This window comes from Rhizophagus irregularis, chromosome 22 (assembly GCF_026210795.1).
Source record: "Rhizophagus irregularis chromosome 22, complete sequence".
In the NCBI taxonomy this organism is placed as follows: domain Eukaryota; kingdom Fungi; phylum Glomeromycota; class Glomeromycetes; order Glomerales; family Glomeraceae; genus Rhizophagus; species Rhizophagus irregularis.
The window spans coordinates 169840-193768 of record NC_089450.1 but is presented as its reverse complement, the minus strand read 5'-3'; the positions used below and the strand labels follow the sequence as shown (position 1 = coordinate 193768).

Sequence of the window (23929 nt, the reverse complement as noted above, 5' to 3'; positions counted from 1 at the left end):
CAGCTCCGATTTCTTGATAGCTTTCAGCATATGGAAATGGGATTAGATAAATTAGTAGAATGTTTAGGAGGAAAGCTCAAAAAATTCATCCTAACTGTTAGGTATTTTACTGAGAAAGGCTATTCAATAGATAAGATTAAACTTCTTTTTCGAAAGGGCGTTTTCCCATACAACTGGACAAATGTATGGGAAAAATTCGACAGAACAAGCCTCTCACCTAGAAAGGACTTCTACTCACTTCTTAGTCAGCAAAATATTAGTAAAAAGGGTTATGAACATGCTCAAAAGGTATGGAAAATATTTGAGATGAAGAACTTTGGAGAATATCATGATCTTTATCTTGAGACAGATGTACTTTTACTTACGGATGTTTTTATGAACTACACTATCATGTGCTTGAAAGATGACGGCTTAGATCCCTCTCATTATGTTTCAGCACCTGAAATGTTTAATGATTCTCTTTACAAAAGTAGCGGGGCAGAACTCAAGCTCATGACAGATATGGATGAATATCTGATGGTTGAAAATGGTATCCGTGGAGGAATGACAATGGCAAGTCACCGATATGCCAAAGCTAATAATCTGAAATGTCCAGATTACGATTCTAGTAAGCCTACAACTTGGACATTATATGAGAATAAGAATGCTTTATATTCAGGTGCAATGACCCAATATATGCCTATAGAAATATTGGGAAAAGTAAACCCAAAAGAGGTTCCGGACATACAAAGCATTGCACCAGATGCGGAAATAGGATATACATTAGAAGTTGATCTAGAAGCCCCAGTGCATTTGCATGATTTCTTTGCAGATTATCCTTTAGCACCAAAAAAGCAGATAGTTCCAGAAAAATGGCTTAGCTTGTATAATGAAAGATTAGTGCAAGATAAAGAAGTTGGGGGTGGAAAATATACAACAGGAGAAAAGCTCGTCCAAACCCTTTATCCTAAAAAGAACTACGTGATCCATTATCATGCACTCCAGTTATACATGAAATTGGGGATGAAAGTTACAAAGATTCATGGTGGATTAAAATTCTGGCAGTCTCCATGGATGAAAGAATATATTGAGGAAAATATTTGTAAACGCAAAATAGCTAAGGCAACTGGGGATGAGTTTGGAGTTATGTATTATAAGTTAAAAAATAATGCAGTCTTCGGCAAACAGATAGAGAATGTCTGTAAACATATGAGAGTAGAGCTACTCCGAACAGAAGAGGATAAAAAAATCAGGCGCCTAGCAAGTTCACCATTATATGTAGGCTTTAAAGCATTCGAAGGGGGAATTACAGCAGTCCATATGTTAAAAAGTACAGTAACTCTAAACAAACCAATCTATGTAGGGCAGGCAATTCTCGACATTAGCAAGGCTATGATGTTCAACTTTTGGTACAGTTACATAAAGCCTCGCTATGGAGATAAGGCCCGTCTACTTTATACAGATACAGACTCGCTCATAATGTAGATAGAAACTGAGAATATCTATAAAGATCGAGCAGAAAGACCAGACATTTTCGATCTTAACTATTCAGGAGACTTGTTTCTAATGAAGGATGAGACAAAAGGAGATCCAATAGGCGAATCAGTATGCTTAAAGCCAAAAATGTATTCAGTTCTTCCAGCAGGTCATGATCCAAAAACTCCCGATGATCCTGATTCAGAAGAACCTAAGAAGAAACATGGCATCCAGAAGGCAAAGGGTGTTAAGAAATGCATGGTCAAAAGGGAGCTTTGACATGATAAATTTCTAGAATGTCTTAGAAATAAGAAACTAACTTGGCATGATATGTATGGCCTCTGAAGTTATGATCATCAAATATATCTGGAGAGGGTAAATAAGATAGGGCTGAATCCATATGATAACAAGCGCTGGATCTTACTTAATGAAATTCGAACTCTCCCATATGGACATTGGCAAATTGGACTATATAAACGCCTGGTGGCAACCGAAATAGCTCCTGAGAAAGCAGAAGAAAGGGCTATGAAAGTTAGACTTCGTGTCAAGGAATAGATGCTTTATAACAAATATTTTTTCTGGGTAAAAAATTATTAAAGAATATATTTTTATTAATTAAAGTTTTTATATTGCTAAAGTAGAAAGATACAAAATGGTTGATCATAAGGATATAGAACTTGCGCAAGTCAAAATCATAAAAACAGCATTGCGAAAAGGCAGAAAATATGATAATCTTGTGAAAAATTATGGAGAATATCTAAAGAAACTGCAAGCTGAAAAAAATCCGAATAACTATATTAAGAAAACCGCAGTAAAGATATTCCCTAATGAAGAAGCATACACTCTAAAGCTAGAAAATTATCGGAAATGATATGAAGATAATGACCTGTATGCTAGCCTAGAGGAATTATATAAGCTTTATTATCATATAGCTAAAGAGGAGAATCATGAAAGATCAGATGATGAAATAGAACAGATGCTAAAAGCAATGGCAATCTAGCCGTCTTCTGGAAAAGTTTTTATAAAGTTATTTTTTCGTCTAGAGAATAATGTAGGTAAAAATTAGTAATTGAAATAAAAAACATTAGTTAAGTAAATCATTACGTTTGATATACAATGCATTCATACAACTCGCTTGAAAAAGCAGATACAAGATGGAAGATACAAGTATTAGAATATTATAAATTAGAATGTGAACGAGAGTTCAAAATGGATGAGGTAGAGAGAAAATATCCTTATGATTATTTTATGCAAGGATTATTTCATCAAGACATAGAGAATTTTTATACTGAAAGGGAAATTGAGACGGCTAAAAAACAGGTAGAGATCGAAAGCTATATGCTTCGAAATGGAATACTCCACGGGCAAGAAAAAGAAATTGTAAATTATAATATACAGAAAATAGCTGAAAATGTGGTCCCTTGGTGGGAAGAAACCGATACCTGGAAACTTTCTGAATTATTAGAGAAGAACAACCTTTTTATCTAGCCAATCACCAAAGGAATTATTTCGATAGAATGCTAACCGAATGGTGATACTCTACCGATCTAACTAGTCCGGAATACTGATCATCAGCTCAGAAGAATTTGCTGGGCCACTCCTGTGGGACAGAAAAATAAGTGGATCATCAGTCAGGTCATGTGCAACATAATTTTCGCATATACTGAAAAGAAGCTATGCACGCTACCAGTACTTTATTTTTTATTAAGTATAATTGCTCTATTAGCAAAATGTCAGATGATGAGACAGATGAAGGCTACAATAAATTTATCAAAGAATATGGATCGAGGTATGAATGGGATAATGAAGGAAATCCTGAATTTATACCAGAGTAGCAAGACTGGGAAGATCTATTTTGCGAAATCAAAATTTATTGGAAGACAAAGGCAGTCAGGCATTGAGGGGAGAAAATACTTAAACGATTTGTATATAGTCTGCCTGGTGTAAGAAATCCAACATCAATACTCCATACATTTACACAATCTGATGCTTTTTATCTTCCACAAATTTTGAGCCTAATAGAATTGCCATATAGTGCTGAGGAACTTCGAGAGGAAATATGGCCGGATGGTATTGATAAAAATGAGATTAAGGTAGATGATGCAGATGAAGTAGATAAGTTCCAGTATGGGTTATTGCTTCAAGGTGAAGACTCAATAGTGGATTATTACTCGAAGATAAAGAGATGTAATGATGTTATCAAGCTCTGTAAAAATCATCTTAGAGAAATATTCCATAAAGGATTGTCATCAGAAAGTCAAAGGTATATTGAAAGATTTGGATGTTATTATGGTCACGATCTTGATCCTGATAAAATGGTAGAAATGCTTATTCGAGCTGAAAAGGAAAATGTGCATGATTTTATTACTGTATTTAGTCAGGCTAGCAATGTTCAGATTTTGACCCAATCTGGGTTCTCTAATAATAATTTTATTTCTGCTTTTCTTAATCTGGAATTAACAAGACCCTCTATGGCGGGGTGGTACACTACCAATCTAACTAGTCCGGAGCTGTGATCTTCAGCTCGCAAGAATTTGCTGAGCCATAGATTTCTGTGCAATGATGTAATGGCTGATCATACAATCAGTCTGTGAAACATTATTTCTTCACATACTGAGTTATGTATGCTAACTAGTATCTCTATTTTTCCCTGAACAAACATGAGAAAAATGGCCTGCTTCACAGGCGCTTCGCTTGAAAGGAGGTCTACATGTAATACAGTACCTACCTTATAAGTTAATAGTGACGACAAAAGCATATGTTATGAAAGGCTGAGGACTTTGGAATTTCGAGATCTACAAGAACTAACTACCTTTGCGTCTCTCCGGTAGATCCCCATGTGAAAAGGTATGAAGATTCCATTTGCATGTGCCTTCATAGAACTCTTGGCATCAGACAACAATACTAATTACGCCTTATACCTCCTTATCTTCGACTTGGCGCTCTTTTTTCCCAGCAAGATATAAAGCATGTAGAGGTATGTGGAAGTTCAGCCAACTTTCCGCAAAAATAATTGAGGTATGTATATGCTAAAAGTCATGTTTACTGCAAGCGATAATTTCTCACAATGGGCCCTTACATTCCAGAAAACGAAAATATGGCCAATATTACTCTCAACTGCTTCATAATTCCCACCGGTAGCTTCATTGGAATCCCAAACAATAATGTCACTCTAATAGTTACAATCCCTCTTGAAAATGCGGTCAGAAACCTCCACACTCAGATTCAGCAACTGCTACCACAGCCATTCAGAAACGTTCCATTTTATCTTCACGCATATCACCTTGAACCTGTAAAATATGTTGCTATGCGAGAAGGGAGCTTGATTTCTGATTTTTTCGATGAGAATCTCACTGCGGACGTTTGCCATATTCTTGTAGAGGAGAATGTATATGGTTATTATAACTAGTATGCGAAATATTCGTGCGAAGCGTCTTAACGGCCAATTTTTATGTATTGTAGGCCAGGTTCTGGCAACGTTTTATTTCATAAATAAAGTATTATTATTTTATCGAACGTATATGAGAAACGGGTCATGTGTAATTAGAGGTAGGCTCCGAATTTGGTCAATCCGGTCATCCTAGGATCAATCCGTCTAATAGGCGGATTCAGATTGATCAGATGAATCCGTCAAATAGACCGGATGGATGACCGGATATCCGATCAATCCTATACGGGATCGACAAAAAAATTCCCTTTTTAGGAAATTTTATGTTACACGACCGGAAACTAAATTTAGAAAAACTGTTTTTTTTGTGGAACGGGTATCGCCATAAATGGAAATGATCGACATACCCGTGCGTCACGTGACAACAATTAAATACCTAATCATAAATTCCGGCTGAAATTAAATGATCGGCGATAAATTTCCTTTTTAGGATTTTTGTGAAACCAAAAATTTCATTTTTGCTGGGAAACAAAATTGCCTTTTTTTGGATTTGCGTAACGTTACTCATACCCTAAAAAGGATAATTCTATGCCGATTACTTAATTCCGGCCGGAATTATAATCAATCCGGTCAATCCGCGGATAATCCGATGATCCGATTTTTTTAATCTGGATTAATCCATCACGTGATCATCCAGATGACGGATTGACCAGATTCATCCGGAGCGCACCTCTACGTGTAATGATGCAATGCCTGTGCTACATAAAAACCTATATTAACGCCCAGTATTTTCTTTCCCGAACAGAAATAAATTTTTATCTTACTCTGGAAAGTAACATTATTTTTTGTCCGAGCCAAATATCCCTATAAAAACGTAACACTATGTCTTCTGAAACCAGTACACCTTATACTCCAGCTTCCACCTCTATCTCTGTTGCTGGAAATGAGACGGTCTCGTTGGCAGATGAAATTAAAAAATATGATACGGCCAAACTTATAGAATATTTGCAGGGGCAGAAAAACTTGGAGCTTAGTGAAACGGCTATCAAAATTTTAGAGAAGGAAGAGCTTAATGGCGGGGACTTGTTTGACTTGACCGAAGAATGGCTTCGCAGTGTTGGCTTAGGCTTGGGACCTGCTATGAGACTCGTGAAGTTCGTTAAGGAGTGTAAAGATAAAAAGTTGAGGTCGTTCTCCTCGTACAAGACTAAGAAAGAGTTGGGTGAGGTGCTAAATATGGGATTGTTAGCGGGGATATAACTCGCATTCCACAGTTCATACCACGTAAGTAATATCAGATTAAAGGGTTTTTTTTATATATTTCGAGCTCACATATTATAATATAGCCACCCACAACATCAACGAAAGCGCCTCCGAATTTAAGCTATGCATTGATGATATCCTTCGTAGAATAAAAAATATGGGACCAGTTGTAGATAGTAACAAAGCTATGCGATGCGAATATATTTCAACGATCTTACATACGGCTATAAGTATTCTCGGCGACTTGGTAATCACACCTCAGGCAAATATAATTGGTGAAGAAAACACAGGCCGTGTCGACTATGCCATCAAAAAAATTATCAGCGAGATGCTGGAGGAAATAATTTGCATAACCGAAGGCAAACAGAATCAAGCAACTATAGGTATCTGCCAAAACTTACTACAATGCCGAAGTGCTTGCGATGTAAGTATAACAGATTCTACTAGCTCACTCGCTATAGGATGATCATGGGCTATTGCTAATTTACTTCTCTATTTCCCTCAGATGAATATAAATATGAACAAGAAAAAAAGAAAGGTGGATGATGCATTCGATCCCGACTACGACTACGTCTATAGTATAGTCAGTACTGGAACTGACTGGTACTTCATTCTTCACAGCACTGAAGGTATCTATAGTACGAGCAGGACCGAGTATTGAATTTCACTTACAGAAGACGCTCTCAAAGATGATACAGAATTGCGTAAGAATGTGAAGAGGGTTTTAGAAGTGATCGTAGGATTATTAAAGAATAGAGCAGTAGGTAGTGAGGAACCCGCAACTAAGAAGCGCTGTGTAGAAGAGATAATTAAGAAAAAATAATCATGTATATTAGATAGACGTCATGTATCACGGGCTAAGTCCTGAACATTTGTATTTATTTTTGCATGTATTAATAAAAAATTTTTTCTTGGCAAAAGTAATCGGCGGGAACAATTGTTCACGTGCACGTGATTTTTGATCGTGAAGATTCTTCACGGTTGCACCTATGATGTGATGATGCATGGAAATAAATCTTTGATCATAGGGCGGAGTCGACTTCTCACATACTCGAAAAGGACATAATACTCTTTGTTATATATTGACATTTTGATCTTTCCGACAGTGAAATTGTTCACATGAATCTCATCACATGCAACGGCACAGCAAAAATCTTACGCAGTACAATCAATGTTTGGCGCAGTATCGTACCGGCGATAAAAAAATTGATTGTAAGAAAGCAAAGAAATAATATGACTCAGGTGTCGCATTACTCTTGAAAGCATATCATGTATTTCTCTTGCCTCTAAGAGTATTTTTCGCTCATATCCAAATTTAAAAATTATTTACATTGGGCCTAAATCTTAACTCATGTATGAATAAATAAAATTTTGATTCAGATTATGCAATTTAATAATAAATTTATTTCGCTTACACATTTTTGATTTAGATTTTTTCTTATTATACATTATTTTACATTATCTAACACTAATGAGCAAATTTAAAGCATTGCAGTAGGATATTGGTTGGATAAGAAGTTCTAGAATATTACATTAAATTTTATGTAAGAATTTTCTTTAAAATATCTGCATCCTCTTTTTTAAAATAATGTTCCAACAACTCTTTGTCAATATACATAATGATATCATTATTTTCAGTATAGCAACCACCTCTAATTGATGGTTCTGACTGATTTGAAGTGCATTCTTTAGCTACACCGGGAAAAATATAATGAATTCGCAATGAACCTTTACAGGTAAAATCTTTGTGGCACACATCATTAAGTCTTTCCTTTTTATTATAGCATTTAGGATTTGCTTCGCCATTCTTCTTGTGATACAGAAGGTTCCAATTTGTTGAACGTTGGTCATCATTAACATCTGTACCTGACAATTTATCGGTATACATTTTTGCACTAATGAGTAAAGTCCAGTAAGTAACTCTATCCAGCTTTCTAATATAAATACCATCTGGACGTACTAAATGTCCAGGTTTAAACATATATTTTGAAAATTTTGATTCATATAAAAGACTCTCAATAACATCCACATCATCTTTCAATTTAGCATCAAGTCGAGAAAGCATTTTTAAATCTCCATATGATTCAATATTGATTATTGCTTCTCCAGCCCAATCTGGCATATGTGGTTGATCGTCACCATAAATTTCATTAACAAACTCAGAGACCATTTTACCATTAAAATCCATTAATCTTCCTATGACAAGATACTCCCAAATGAAGCCTTTAGATATATTTGAATAATAAGCAGATTGTCGTAATTCATATAAGAGTTTCTCAATCAGTGGTTCAGTAGGTTTGTTGTACCGGGAACGAAGGACAATTTTAACAACATCTATCGCTAAAGGTTCTTTGACTTGCCAAAATTTTTCATCTTTGTCTGATTTCAATGAAGCAATGCCACAGTCGACTAATTTTGCTGAATCATCATCTATTTCACTTTTAGATACATAACCATCAAAGAACCTTGAAATATCATTTTACTATAGTGAGTTATCAGTTTATGAATAAACAATAAATATGTCAAGAACATACCAGCAGTTAATAAAGAGTGTCATCAAGATTTTTCATAATTCTGCATTCTCCCAATCTTCCTTTTCATATGCTTTATTTACTATCACTTCAAGATGGTCCATCATATCATTCTTGATAGACTGCACTGTCTTATTTACAGCGTATTCAAGCACCATTTGTTTGTTTTCTTGTGATACTTTTTCTGCATTTATTATTTCCTTTATAAGGCGAGCCATCAGACGAGGACGACCAACAAGATATTTACTATCTTCAATATCGTCAATTTTACAGTCTGACAATTCAAGATAACGCATAATGTAGGCTTCAACACCTTTACTATCTGTTGTATTGAAGTTAATTATATATTTTGCCTTACTTCCTTTGCCGATATCTCTTTGGATATTACTGCCCTGTTTAAGAGTAAATGCGGTGCCAGCGATTACTATTGAAATTTCAAACAGTCTAAGAATCTCAATCATTGGCGTTAATAAACCACGTGGATTATTGTTTATATTGCGAAAATAACCACTAAAAAGTTTATTGCTGGCAACATTAGATTCATCAATGGCAAAAATAAGTGATTTTTGACCGGGTAATTTATCCTGTTATATATATTGCAAATAAATTAAAATGTACATTATAAGAGTAACATTAATTTAATCAATAGATTATTACCTTTAAGTGTTTTAAAGCAGATGAAATAATTGAAATCAGGTCATCAAAGTCACATCCAAAAAGCCTCAATTCATTTCTAATACTTGCGATACATTCTTGTCTGCCGTTGAGCTGGGATAGAAGATAGTCACGAGGTGTAATACCTGGAAACTTCTTTTTGAGAAGAATGAGATAGAGAACTCGTGCAGTAAATTCTAAAATGATAAGTCGCTTTGCTTCTTCTCTAGCAGAGTTATTAATAGTATCGTTATATGGTCCAAAGGCTGAACCTATTGATGCAACAAGCTGTGCAAAATTACGATCCGCTGTTGGCTCATAATTCCGATTAATATCTGAAGATGGCCTACACTCCACATACACTACGTAGATACCATTTTCATTCATAGACATATCAAAAATTGCTCTAGTTTTGCCAGCTCCAGAAACGGCATAAAGGAAATAGCAAGCTTTGGTTTCATTTTTTAAATTGTTGATAAGCTTTCTGCCCGTATCAGTAGTCTCTACATCTAAACGCATATCTACATATTCCTTACTGCTAATTGGTATATCTCTTTTGTAGAAACGCCCGGCAATATTAGAAATAGAGTAAAGTTCTGGGGGTCTGTCAAGAGGGATTTTCTCTTCAAAGTCGACAATCAAACTTTCAAGCGTAGGGATATCCTTTTTTCGTTTTGGTTTTGTGTCAACAAATTCTATGTCAACAGATTCTATAGTTGCGAATGTCATCAACCATTAGTAGTATATTCTAATGTTTTGAGCTCATCATTGTGTCAAAAACATACCTGAATCTGCGTGTCGTTTTTGTCCAGTAGCTAAAAATAAATAAAAAAAAAGGAGATCAGACCAAACTCGATATTTTGTTACTGCAAATTTCTTATTCGAGAGGTAAAACGTTGGGAGACACTTACCAGTAGGGGTGGGGATTATGAAGATGTGAAGATGGCCTTTTTTAGGCTTTTTTCCGGCATCATTAAAATATTCATTAAGATCATGCCCAGGTTTCATTATTGTACCATTAATGTCATCTTTGGTATAAGTTTTATCATCTTCAAGGCTATCAAGTTCAAGTTCGACTTTATAAATATTCATTTTAGTTATATTAGCTTCTTTAACTTCTTTTGTGCGATAAAGTTGTTCTTTAAAGTTTGCAACAGTCATATCAGTAAATTTGATATTGACCTTTCCTTCCCTGGTGAAAGATTTGCCAATAGGTACATTGAGAATATCATTAGGAGTTTGTTCTGAAACCAAACAATTAAGTGAAAATAACATTTCGTTTCTGTAAGAGTAAATACAGAGGGCGATCAGAATTATCCGGCCACTTTTCAAGTTGAAATAATTTATATATATATAATATAGCAATAATAAAAATTTAAGTTAAACAAATTCATTATGTCTTTGTTTACTAATTCAGATAAAATTTTAATAATAAATTCTATCTCCATTTGCAAAAATAACTCCCCAATTCACAGAGATATGCTATTGATAGATTTTTTATAATATTCTGGAGTAATACCTTTCAATGCAACTTTAACATAGTACTTTTCAAGTGGTTTTATCAGAAAATTTAATAAGGTATGCAAGCATAATGTTGAAAAAGTATTATGCCATTATATTACATATTAATTACAGGTATTATGCAAATGTAATACTATGTAAATTATAAATTTTTCGAGTTTGCGAAATTCGCAAATTTTAAAATTTAAAATTGTATGTTAAGGTTATTTTGAGATCTAGTGATTGAAATTTTGAAATTTTGGGTTCATCAGATTCGTCTCATTGAGAGGATTTGAATGGTAATAATTTAATGTTTGTAGGATCGATATTCATCACATGATTACGCTCTAAAAGCCTAAATGTCATCTATGATATTTTCTGATCCTGTGATTGAAATTTTCCGATTTATAGCTCTTTTGATCCGTCTCATTGAGACGATTCGAATGGTGGTAAGCACAGGTCGATCAGATCGATATTGGCGAAATTATGATATTTTTAATATTTTTAAGTTTGTTTACACAAAATTGTAAAATTTATAAAATTCATACTATAGGGTGACTTCATATTTTCGAAAAATATGAAGCATTGGAATTTGTTTATTGTGATTATAAATACAAAGTTATATCTTATTTATATTACATTAACACATCATGATCAACAAAATTTTAGCAAAATAAACTGGCCGGATAATTTTGATCGCCTTCTGTAGCTTTTTAGAAAAAGTTAAAAAATTTCAAGAAAGTCTAAGATATATATAATATATACTTTATATACTTTTCTGAATACATCATGATTAATTATAAAATGATCTTTATAAACTCTTAATTGGTGACACGAAATATAATATAATGATATAAGCATAATATAAAAAAGTTTATATAATGATATAAGCACAGTAAAAAAAAAGTTTATATAATGATATAAGCATAGTAAAAAAAAAGTTTATAAAATTAACTTGTCGGCAAGCGAAAAAGAGTGATTCATACGATTTTATCATTACTCAGATTGCATTCATGAGGTATTTATTAATTCATCGATTGTACAACAATAATTAGTAGCCAATAAAATTAATTTTAAATTATGTCATAACTAAAGCTCCGAACGGGTCAGTTCGGTTCGGTTCTATCCGAAATTAAGAAAAATGCGAAAAAATGAATACACGACCATCCAGTGATCGTACAAGGACGAGCCATAGCTCGTTGGAATCCTCTCATCGAGACGCGTCGAACGGTGGTAAAATCAAGTCTCTAGCATCGATACATCACGAGATAAAACATGGTGAGTGTTTCTTAAAAAATTTGTATTAGAAAACGATCCATTGATGCTAGAGACATGAATTTACCACCATTCGACGCATCTCAACGAGACGAATCTAATGAGCTATAATTCGTCTTTTTGCAATCACTGGATGGTCGTGTATTCGTTTTTTCGCATTTTTTTTAAATTTTCGAACGTCAAAAATTAAAATTCCGATACAAGCGATTAAACGCCATCTATTGATCACACAAAGACGAATTTTAGCTCATTGGATTCGTCTCACTGAGATGAGTCGAATGGTGGTAAAATAAAGTCTCTAGCATCGATAGAACGTGAGATAGCCCATGGTGAGTGTTTCTTAAACAATTCGCATTAGAAAACGATCTATCGATGCTAGTGACATCATTTTACCACCATTCGACTCGTCTCAGTGAGACGAATCTAATGAGCTAAATTCGTCTTTGTGTGATCAATAGATGGCGTTTAATCGCTTGTATCGGAATTTTAATTTTTGACGTTCGAAAATTTAAAAAAAAATGCGAAAAAATGAATACACGACCATCCAGTGATTGTAAAAGGACGAATTATAGCTCATTAGATTCGTCTCGTCGAGATGCGTCGAATGGTGGTAAATTCATGTCTCTAGCATCAATGGATCGTTTTCTAATGCAAATTTTTTAAGAAACACTCACCATGTGCTATCTCGTGATCTATCGATGCTAGAGACTTGATTTTACTACCATTCGACGCGTCTCGATGAGAGGATTCCAACGAGCTATGGCTCGTCCTTGTACGATCACTGGATAGTCGTATATTCGTTTTTTCGCATTTTTTCTTAATTTCGGATAGAACCGAACCGAACCGGACGGTTCCAAGTCCAAAACCGAACCGAGAACCGAACCGAATTTTTTGCCGGTTCCGGATCGGTTCCCGGTTCAAACTGGAACTGTTCGGAGCTTTAGTCATAACTAAATTAGATCTGGTGTAATTAAGGCGTTTTCTCTGATGCAGTATCACTTTTTTTTTCTTATTCCGACCTCAAGCCGTCGTGCTATTTTCTCTGAGCATGAACCTTGCAGTTTAAAAAGTGTTGACGAAAAAATTATTAAAGTACAGATGAGACATTTCGCAATTAAAATATGAATGAAGTATATTTTTCAGACATTTGCAAGGAAGCGACTCGGGGATTGCAAAGCTTATATCTATTTTTTGTTCAGAAATTTCGAAGACCTTATTAAGCGGAGGACATAAATTTTTGGTAAGATCAATACTGTTAACTTATTTCTGACTCTGCATGTTCTACGCTTTTATTCTATCCAGAATATCGATATTGGTGACAAATGAAATCGTGTTAACGTTGAGATGTGTTAGTATATAGATAGCTTAGATGAACAAAACACCAGCAGGCATTAGTATAGAGACTCTACTTAAAACGTTTATATATTTTCGAATCTTGTAATTTATTTTTTTACATCAATAAATCAATTCTGATCGTGACATTTTGTCACAGTTTTTTATCTATGCTAACGAGCTTTTGAATTAATACGTTTTATATAAAAAATTATTATCGAACATGCAATCTATTGATTCATTGAGAGAATTAAATGCCAAGCTCTTAGCTGAGATTGCTGAGCTTAGGAAGGAGAATACTGAGCTTAAGGATAAGAATGCTGAGATCCCTGATCTTAAAAGGAAGTTTGCTGATATTGAGTCCGAGAAAGTTGAGCTTAAGGCCAGGATTGCTGAGCTTTTAAGACAGGCTGTGGAAGAGAGTAAAAGACGTGATGTTAAGAATGCCGAACTTAAGGCCAGAATCGAGGAACTAGAGAAAAATAAAACAGTTACCACTAAACTCGAGTCTGAGAATGCTGAGTTTAGAGATAGAATCACAAAAGTGGAACAGAACCAGTCGCTAATTGATAATTTTTCTAACAACACTTCATCTAACTTCAATTCGGATGCAGATCAGGTGCCCACGATAACGCATTATGAGAAACCATTGGTGGATACTTCATTACCCGAAGATAGGGAAACGGACGCTTTCTACGACGCATGTTAAAAGTTATTAGTGAATGCAGACACAGAATCAAAAGAAACTTAGCCAATCATCCTCAACTACTTCTGAATCGCTTCACCGTGAAGCAGATCTCTCCATGACTAACACTAAACATAATCTCCCGGAACAGGTAGTCAAAGAATCGGCTCCAAAGGAATCCTTCTTGGTTCATATGGAACCCCAGAAGATAGAAGAAAAACAGGTTAATTTATCAGAGATCAAGGAGGCGAAAATCCCCTATAATCAGAAAGTAGAACAAGATTTAATATGTGAATTACTTGAATTTATTAGATGACATGATTCTACACCCCTACCGAATTCTATATCTAGCAAATATATTTCAGATGTTCCAGTCAACGCTGATTTAACTCCAGATTCTGTACTTCATTTAGCTCATTTATTTGATAAGGCTGAAAAAACAGGTCGGAAAGAAAAATTACAATGGTATTACTATAGTGAGGAATATGAAAAAAAGGTTGTAACCCTTAGTTCCGAAAATAATATTAGCGATCAAATGGCAAGAACGCAAATTTATGATGAAATGGAGCTGTATCTCCCTGGTAAAAAAAGAGAGTATTTACGCAAAATGACTCAAAAGGCCAAAAGCATCCATACATTGTTCAAAGGAATAGGAATAGATAAAATTGGAGTAGTTACATCTAGTGCTGATGCAATCTCTAGGCTAACTGATGCACAAATCCAGAATATAATAAATCTTTATACTGATAAACTAATCAAATCTCAAAAATTGATCGGCATGAACAATTGTTCACGTGCACGTGACCTACCAGCAGAATCAAACAAGTCTGGATCACCAGATGTCGGGATAAGTAGAGATGCGATCCGAAATCCGAAAATTCAGATCATCCGCCAATCCATCCGATCCGAACGGATAATGGATGCATCCGGATGGATTAAGGATATCCGTTTTAATTCGAAACAGCATCCAATGATCGTAGAGAGATGCACAATAGCTCATTCGAATCGTCGTAATGAGACGATTTGAATGAGCTATTGTGCATCTCTGTACGATCACTGGATGCCGAGATATTCGGCAAAACGTCAAACATCGGCATTTTCATTTTACGATTATGCAAAATTTTACGTTTTGCCGAATATCTCGGCATCCAGTGATCGTACAGAGATGTACAATAGCTCATTCGAATCGTCTCAATGCAACGAATCGAATGAGCTATAGTGCATCCCTGTACAATCGTTGGATGCCGAGATATTCGGCAAAATGTCAAAAATCGGCATTTTTTATTTACGATACTATCGATTTTTGACGGTTTGCCGAATATCTCGGCATCCAACGATCGTACAGGGATGTACAATAGCTCATTCAATTCGTTGCATTGAGACGATTCGAAGGAGCTATTGTGCATCTCTGTACGATCACTGGATGCCGAGATATTCGGCAAAACGTAAAATTTTGCATAATCGTAAAATAAAAATGCTGATGTTTCACGTTTTGCCAATTATCTCGGCATCCAGTGATCGTACAGAGATGTATTATAGCTCATTCGATTCGTCTAAATGCAACGATTCGAATGAGCTATAGTGCATCTCTATACGATCGTTGGATGCAAAGATACCCAAAAATTTGAAGTTAATTCGGATTATCCGGATTTAATCCTATGATAATCCGGATTGATCTGTGCGGATCACGGATTGTAAAATTTCATCCGGATCGCATCTCTAGGGATAAGCACTCCACCTACATCAAAAACCAATCAGACTAATGTACAAGTCCAATCTAAACCAACTTATGACCGCTCTTATTTTCGTAGCAAAACATTGGATCAATATCCTAATTTATATAGAGAATTTAGTAGTGAAAATTTCGATTATTATGGCATTACTGATAAGACATCATGTCCGTTATGCAGTTTAGATCATGATGATGAGGAAAGCATAGAAGGTAGATATCACAGGTAGAAAGCTGACCAATCGGGTACCATCCCGATTGGTCACTTTTTTTAAATAGCACCTGATTTGTTCAATAAGCTAGAAATGGGTAAACTTTCGATCAGGTACCAATCAGGTTATTACCCGATTGATAACTATTGTTTAGTTTAAATTTACCGATTGATTTCTATTGTACTGTTTAAATTTAAAATTACCAATTTTATAATTTATAAATTTATAAACAATGTTTTAATTATATTGAAACTAAATTTATTAATCAGTATTACTAGAAATATGAATTTACCGATTTAAAACTAATCATAACATTATTACAAATGAAATTGTCTATTGATAGGTATGACTGCCATGTAAGTAATCGGTTTTCGGTTGCCTATTGTAAATTTACAAGGTAAAAATCGGCTATATATATTATGAATCGGTATAATACAATCTCTTAATAATTCGTGAAAATAATCTTTCCACAATTTAATATTACAGCTTTATCATCCTCATTGTCGATTCTACAATGAAATCTTGTTTTTTCCCTCGGTACCCACATATACCATTTTATAAAAGCAAGTCAATGCTGTTTTCGCACCGGTTGGAAGTGTTAACTGTGTGCTCAAAATAAAACTGCACTTGCTTCAAAATATCGACAGATTCATCATCTTGTATAAACTTGCTTGTGATATATGAACTTCTTTGATATCGAGGTGCAAGTGCAGATCCAAAGATTTCAGTAGCAATCTGAATATGACCGAATTGAGACACATTGGGCGATACAACGATTGGTTGATTTTCAGAATTGCTTGATGTTAAATTATTTGAAACAAATTCGACAATTGATACAAAATCCCTATTGTATGTATCATTGTAATATTTTATCAGAAGTTCATATATAGTATCTGGTAACGATACTTGCTTTTTTGGGTAATCATTTCTCCGGAAAATTCTTCACAACTGGTAATTGTAACGTCAATATTTTGATGAAAGGTTCGCATAAATCGGTAAAGTTCAGCAAAATCGAACCCATCGTAAGCCGCTAAACTTCCAGTAGTTGGCCTATTTTGTACCAGAGATAATGCTTCCATCAATTTTGGATTATCTGATTGGGCGGATATTAGGCAATTTAAATCGAGCAGAAGTTTTGCTCAGGAAACACTGTGAATTTTGCGTGATGATTCGCATCAATTCTAGTTTAATAGCTCGCTTACTATTTGGAAAAGAACCTACAGCAAGATGATAAATAAATTAATTCATTTATACCATTTATTAAATTTAACTTATACTGATAACTTATACTGATTTATATATACAGTATATTTACCTAATAATCCGTTCATTCTTTCAAACGAGTAACACCAGAAAAAATATAATGGGCCATAATCATGGCAACAATCGACAATATGGAGTGATAAATGGATGTTTGGAGTTATCATCTCTTTTCCGTAATACGTTTCAATTAAATGAGCTAAAGCAATCGGCTATGAGCTTCGCGCAATGCATTGGTGGTGATAATTCGACAGACAAGCAAAGAGCAAGCTCTTACAAAATTTGCTAATATTTCACGATCAGAAGTATCTAGGAGATCCCACATCAATGGAGTCTCGTAAATTAAAATAAACGATTTCCATTGATCGGCCATAAATCCAGAAAACCCTTCCCCAGTTGCTATTTTATACGGAATCCTTCCGATATCTGCTGGTACTTTAAGAGCTTTTGCTCTTCTTTCCATTAATTCAAGGTCCTTTTTAGTGATTTTTCTGCTATCTATCCATAATTTCTTTACGATCTAATGAGCAATCCCCAGGAATAAACAGTGCATTGGGTTGACAATAAGATGTCTTATCGGATTGAAATAAGGCAATCTTAGCATTTCCGACCACTGCACGTGAGTGTCGGAAACATGTTTTTTTCTTTCTTCCTGAGTTCTGCACTGTCTCTAAAGTTCGGCATTTCGTCAATGCTCATTTGGATCTCTGGAAATGTACCAATCATCCATATCGTCAAACCCACCAAAATTAAACCTTCTTCCGCTGCTATTGGCTGTTTTGTAGCATCAATGACAACCGACCAGTGCCGAAATATGTCCACATAATTTTCTAGCAGCTGGTATGTCATTTCTGCAGCAAATTACGGCCATCCGAATTCTTTTACCAGATGGTAGATCGACACCATCCCAGAATTCTAACAATTCGTTGACAATTGGACTAAGAAAATGATTAATCTTGTGTAATTTTACTTCTTCCGGTCCTGGGAGAAGTCCAAGATATAGCATGTTTTCTTGTTTAAATCTAATATCACAGGGAAGATTACATATGACCCCATAGATAACACCAGAACTGTAAGCTGACGAATTAAATGGCTAGAACCAGTCTAAATTAATCATGATCCCAAGATTAGAATTGGCCGTCTCATTTGTAAAAAATCGAGTATCCAGGTTGTTTAAGGAAAATGGAAAGCTTTTCCATACATCTTTATCGTAAATATCGGTGTATAAGCCTGGTTCATTTCTCCAATTTGTCCATTTCTGAAGTGATTCTTCAAAGCCTGGGCGTTAATACATCACAGTCAATTGCTTTTTCAAAGATGGTATCGGATATAACATTCTGGGTCTTCAGATAAATCCATTAACTACTGGGACTTTATTAATTAATTCTGTTCCACATATCCGCCTTTTATTATGCATAGGATAGTTAGGAAATTCCACTAGTAAAGGCATTCGGAATCCTGGTGTTTGATTGCATTTCCCTGGCAAAATTTCTGATATTTTGTTCGCATTCGACATACCGCACATGTCCTATCTCGTTTATTAATTCCTAAAAGTTTTTTTGCCATATAAAAACTTGTAGGGAAATTTTCAAAACGTGTTTGATCAGTATCCAATAATACCATCCTGAAAACTTAATAAGTGACTTAATAGCAACATCCGGAACACGAAATCTCGCTTGGTATTTGAATATCCACAGAAGTATCCACGAATCATTAAAATTAATGTTCATGTCAAAATATTCATGGTCTGACTCAAGATCATTAAAATCAGGAGCGGTAAATTCTTCAATTGAACATCGTCCTCATCGTAGTAGGAAGCTCCATCATCATCGCTCGGTACTTTATCTTCAAGTTGAACTGGTTTCAGTTTATTAGGTTGTTCAAGATTTACATCACGAAACTTATTGTGGCGTTTTCATCTTTTCGGTCCATCAATCGGCTCATTATCAGTTTCATTATCGTTTTCATCATCATCATTTCGTTCCAATTCATCATTATCATTTCGTTCCGATTCTTCATCATCGTTTCATTCTGATTCACCATTATCGTTTCATTCCGATTCTTCATCATCGCTTCGTTCCAATTCATCATCATCATTTCATTCTGATTCTTCATCATCATCGGTATCTGATAAATTCTCAACAACTCTAGTTCTTCTTTTTTTTCTTTCTTTAGAACTGTTGCTAGAATTGCTTTTTTTTCTTTCTTTAGAAATGTTATGTTTTTTGCCGGTTCCTCTTAATCAAGAAGCTTGAGATCTGGTAGCGATGGCTTGGAGTTGTTCTATTTCTTTGCGATGTCTCTCAAATGTTCTGGGATCCACCAATTTACTACCTCCGCAATGCAATAAACATTTACATTCAACCAAATTTCTAGTTTTAGGACCACTTTTAGTTACTTTCGAACGATCTCTATTAACACGATATTTTCTTGGTCTTGGCATATTTGGTTTGATATAAATATTTACCAACCCAATTTTATTTTAAATTTAAATAACCTGATTTAATAACTTTGAAGTTTGTTTATAAAATTCATCGTAATTAGTTCTCAATCAGTTAACTTATTTCATTTAGTTGATTAAATAAATTCTTAAAATTTCCATATCAATCAATTAATTTATTTCATTTAGTTGATTAAATAAATACTTAAAATTTCCATATCAATCAGTTAGCTTATTTCATTTAGTTGATTAAATAAATTCTTAAAAATAATATATCAATCAGTTATCTCATATGTGCCAATTTTTGGAATTAGTCTAAATTAAGATTTTTATAAAAATTTAATATTTTAGTAAGATTAACATTACACAAATCTAAATTAAATATGTGTTACATATTTACGTAACTCAGATTTAATAAAAATTTTTTTAATCAATATTCAAAAATAACGGTAATAACCACTTTTTTTCCCCATCACTCCCATCACTTTTCCATCATTTTTCTATTCACTTTTATTAAATATGACAAAAAAGTTTATAAGCAAATATAGCAGTTATTTTTAAGTGGTAAGTAAAAGAAAAAACTTAATATTTTATATACATAGATAAGACATATTTTTTCATAATTTTTAGCTTTAATTTATTGTTTTTTCTTTGTAAAAAATACATGCAAATAAAAAATAATTATGATGTAAAATAGTTGTAAAATGAATAATAAGATATTCTTTTTTTTCAAAATAACTAATTATATATTTGTTTTTTATCTTTAAAATTATTTTATTAGATTTATTCTACTAAAATCCTTAAATGGCAAATAAAATCTTTTAAATAAAGTAAAAGAATTTGGGATTCTCTTATGAAAGCATTTTTTGGTAAGAAATAAAATTTTCAGATCGGACTTTATGCAGGTGACAAAATCGTGCATTATTATTCCTGGAGATATGCTAACGTCATCATTTTACATTCATTTGAAAGCAGAGATTTTGCTCTATCGTAAGAATCAAAGATCAGGAAAATTGGATCACTGGATGAGGCGTAATTAACGATCAAAGTCAAATCAAATTTAAAAATTAAAAATAAATATATTAGACGTAATTATTCACAATCCAGTGATTCAATTCATTCGATTTTAGGCTTATTAGATAGACCTCAATTTTCTCTTTTAAATGAATATAATTTCATTCGTGTAGCTTGCATCTACAGGTATTTAATAAATTTTTTTATATCAGATTTTATCAAACTTATAAAATTTTATATTAATAATATAATTGATAATTCCTAAACATTTACATATATTAAACGAATTATTTTAAATTTATTTTAAAGATAAAAGTTGGCATCACCTTAGGGAGCAAAGATCATTCAAATTGAATCACTATATGTGAGTAATTAATGATCAAATTTAGATAAAATTCAATAATATACTGAACGTGATTACTGAACAACTAGTGATTCAATTCACTTGATTTTAGATTCATTAGATAGATCTCGATTTTCTCTTTCAAATGAATGTAAATTTATTTGTATAGCTTATTTCTACGAAGAATTATCAATGATTTTGTCATGAGAGTTATATTTGATCTTTTAAATTTTAATGATATCTTATATTAAAAAAAAATTAAAAATTATATAATTAATTAGTTTTTTTTGCATTATCTGGTATAAATTTATTATTCTTATATAAATAATAATTTATATTTGCTTTAATAAAATTATTTTTGTGTAAAAAAATTAGATTCCAAGGATCGGCCCATATGTTATTGCAATTAATTAAAAAATAATAATATCAATCATGATTGAACAAATGAATTTTATGTATCAATTAATCATATGAACGTATAAATCAGAGAAATTGCGAGAAAATCACTATCGCTACTATTTTTAATATTAATTGCAACGGTTAATTAAATCAGTTTATTTTTATTTTTAAATATATCAATAGTAACAGTTAATTAAATCAGTCTATTTAAGCTAAAATAAACTATCGGGAATATATATATTAGCTAATTTAGACTCGACTTTTTCTTCTCGCTTGTTACCGATTTTTGTAACATAACCCTATATTTTTCTATCTGTAAATTTACTGAAACATATTCTTACTGAAATATTATAATTAAATATGATTAAAAAACATAAAAAACATGAAAAACATGAAAAGAAGAAAAAATTTGGAAAACGGTACCACTCGGATATAGAATCCTCCGATAGCGAAAAATCTGAAGCTAAAGTGCGAAAGACCAATAAAATGGTTCCAAAGAAACAAATGGACAAACAACGGTAATTTAATTTATTTGATTTTCGTCAGATTCTTTAATTTCTCGATTTATTAGCGATCGATACCTAATATTAAACCAACGAAAAGACAAAAGCCCACTTTAATCGACTTTGTTGAAGACGAAGAAAGAAATATTGGTATATTTCGATATATTTATATAATCATGCCCGAATTTATTATATCACCTAATGATTATGAATTTAAAGTACTCAATAAAAAAAAACGAACAAAAAGACGTCAATCGGAACTAATGAAAGGCCAAAAAGGCCGAAAGTTCAGTGTAATTGACTTAGTTGACGATGATGATGATGATCCGATTCAACAGGATGAGAGAGATAATGATCAAACCAATATGTTATTAATGTATATATTATAAGTATATTATAATAAGATTATCAAATTTTATCAATTTTATCACAATTTTTCTTTTTTAGCGTTCTAGGAGCAGGTCGAAGAATTGAGTCGGTTGATCCAGAAAATAACGAAAGGTAAACAAAAAGCAGCAAATCTGAAAGATATGATTATTAACTGGTCGGGAGTAGAAACCTCAGATTCTTTAGAAAAGAGCCAATACGTATCCCGATCACCGAAAAAGAACCGATATATCCAAGCTTATGGAATTGCCAGATCATCAAAAGAATATGGAGTTGCCAGATCATCAAAAAGTGCTCTGCCTCCATCCTCATCGTCATCGTCATCATCATCGTCATCCTCATCCCCATCTCCATCTCCATCTCAATCCCCATCCTCCTCATTTTCATCCTCAAATTCATCATTTCTTCATTACGAGAAAATGGATCGGGATCTAAAGACTGCTTTAAGAGTAATTATTTTTTTTTTAGTTCAGTTTAATTCCCCAGATTGTTTGCTAATCAGTTGATATTCTTACGATTAGAACGAAATTGCCGAATTATGGACCGACTTCCGGAAGACAAAGCATTAAATACTAGGAAAACTTTTGATAGTCAGCAAAAGTTGGTCGAAAATAACATAATTCCGGTAGTACAAAAAATGATCAATAAGAATATATTCTCTGTATCCGACGGTGTGATTAAGCATATCGTGCATGAGAGACATCGTTACCAGAGAGAGCTACTACTCAATAGCGAGAGGGATGCCAATTGGAAAGATCTCAAAAAAAGAAGAAAGCATGCAAATTCAAGACAAAGTGATGTAAATATTAAATCGTTGTTTTTATATTACCTTATCTTATAATTTTCTATTAATTATTTAGAAGCGGGAAAGACGAAATAAAACTATCGACAAGTTAAAAAAATTAAAAGATTGATTGATAAATAAGTTTCATACCAACGAGCTCCAGCCTCTTTAGACTGATAATCAATACCACAGTTCAGAGGTATCGGAGACCGATAGCGATAACCCTAATAAGTGAAAGATCGTCATACGGGATCTCAAATGGAAATCAGCTACCGTAAGTATTTGAATAATTTTTACCAATCAGTGCATAATAATTCGTATTTTTATTATTCTTTTTTTTTATAGCTACGCTCTTTTTTACGAAATTATGTCGATAATGCGGCATCAAATGCTCAACGTGTAAGAAAACGGGTGTATGATACTGAATACGCTCCTAATGAGTACAGTGCACCCGTTAATGCCCCCAAATGGGCAAAAGTTGGTTACAAAGGATTATTGAAACATTTAGTGAAAAAATATAGTGCTAATCGCGAAGAGGTAGAGGATGATAAAAGCCAGGAAGATGATGATGCAACCGGCGGAGAAAAGAACGAAGATCAGGAAAAAGAGCAGGATGAAGAAGTGGACAATAGGAAAAAAAGGAAAAAGAGAAGTATAAGTCTTGTTTCAGAAGAATACGATAGTAGTGATAGTAGTAAATCGGTGGGATGATTCAATTATATAATAATAATTTAGCAATAAATTTATTTCTGTAAAACCGATTTTTATAATTTTA

General features: G+C 33.5%; 8 protein-coding genes across 8 annotated transcripts; 6 read left to right on the top strand and 2 right to left on the bottom strand.

The window, feature by feature from the left end:
* Nucleotides 1–1545: 1545 nt before the first annotated feature.
* OCT59_014286 (uncharacterized protein) lies at nucleotides 1546–2010 on the top strand (the record flags this gene model as incomplete). Its single annotated transcript, XM_066149912.1, has 2 exons — nucleotides 1546–1699; nucleotides 1844–2010. 2 exons carry the CDS (start codon nucleotides 1546–1548, stop codon nucleotides 2008–2010), a joined length of 321 nt encoding a protein of 106 aa, XP_066002139.1.
* Nucleotides 2011–2107: 97 nt separating this feature from the next.
* Nucleotides 2108–2326, top strand: OCT59_014285 (uncharacterized protein; the record flags this gene model as incomplete). Its single annotated transcript, XM_066149911.1, has 1 exon — nucleotides 2108–2326. One exon carries the CDS (start codon nucleotides 2108–2110, stop codon nucleotides 2324–2326), a length of 219 nt encoding a protein of 72 aa, XP_066002138.1.
* Nucleotides 2327–2571: 245 nt separating this feature from the next.
* On the top strand, nucleotides 2572–2943 carry OCT59_014284 (uncharacterized protein; the record flags this gene model as incomplete). The annotated part of the gene is made up of 1 exon (XM_025327668.1): nucleotides 2572–2943. One exon carries the CDS (start codon nucleotides 2572–2574, stop codon nucleotides 2941–2943), a length of 372 nt encoding a protein of 123 aa, XP_025170086.1.
* A 242-nt stretch (nucleotides 2944–3185) lies between these two features.
* OCT59_014283 (uncharacterized protein) lies at nucleotides 3186–3971 on the top strand (the record flags this gene model as incomplete). Its single annotated transcript, XM_066149909.1, has 2 exons — nucleotides 3186–3244; nucleotides 3389–3971. The coding sequence occupies 2 exons, from the start codon at nucleotides 3186–3188 to the stop codon at nucleotides 3969–3971; spliced, it is 642 nt and encodes a 213-aa protein (XP_066002137.1).
* Nucleotides 3972–7646: 3675 nt separating this feature from the next.
* On the bottom strand, nucleotides 7647–10566 carry OCT59_014282 (uncharacterized protein; the record flags this gene model as incomplete). The annotated part of the gene is made up of 5 exons (XM_025327669.1): nucleotides 7647–8571; nucleotides 8761–9221; nucleotides 9295–10001; nucleotides 10077–10106; nucleotides 10203–10566. The coding sequence occupies 5 exons, from the start codon at nucleotides 10564–10566 to the stop codon at nucleotides 7647–7649; spliced, it is 2487 nt and encodes an 828-aa protein (XP_025170089.1).
* Nucleotides 10567–14120: 3554 nt separating this feature from the next.
* Nucleotides 14121–14399, top strand: OCT59_014281 (uncharacterized protein; the record flags this gene model as incomplete). Its single annotated transcript, XM_066149908.1, has 1 exon — nucleotides 14121–14399. One exon carries the CDS (start codon nucleotides 14121–14123, stop codon nucleotides 14397–14399), a length of 279 nt encoding a protein of 92 aa, XP_066002136.1.
* Nucleotides 14400–19526: 5127 nt separating this feature from the next.
* On the bottom strand, nucleotides 19527–19727 carry OCT59_014280 (uncharacterized protein; the record flags this gene model as incomplete). The annotated part of the gene is made up of 1 exon (XM_066149907.1): nucleotides 19527–19727. One exon carries the CDS (start codon nucleotides 19725–19727, stop codon nucleotides 19527–19529), a length of 201 nt encoding a protein of 66 aa, XP_066002135.1.
* Nucleotides 19728–21840: 2113 nt separating this feature from the next.
* OCT59_014279 (uncharacterized protein) lies at nucleotides 21841–23865 on the top strand (the record flags this gene model as incomplete). The annotated part of the gene is made up of 6 exons (XM_066149906.1): nucleotides 21841–21948; nucleotides 22052–22359; nucleotides 22431–22484; nucleotides 22624–22819; nucleotides 22873–23169; nucleotides 23500–23865. The coding sequence occupies 6 exons, from the start codon at nucleotides 21841–21843 to the stop codon at nucleotides 23863–23865; spliced, it is 1329 nt and encodes a 442-aa protein (XP_066002134.1).
* Between the last annotated feature and the right edge of the window lie 64 nt (nucleotides 23866–23929).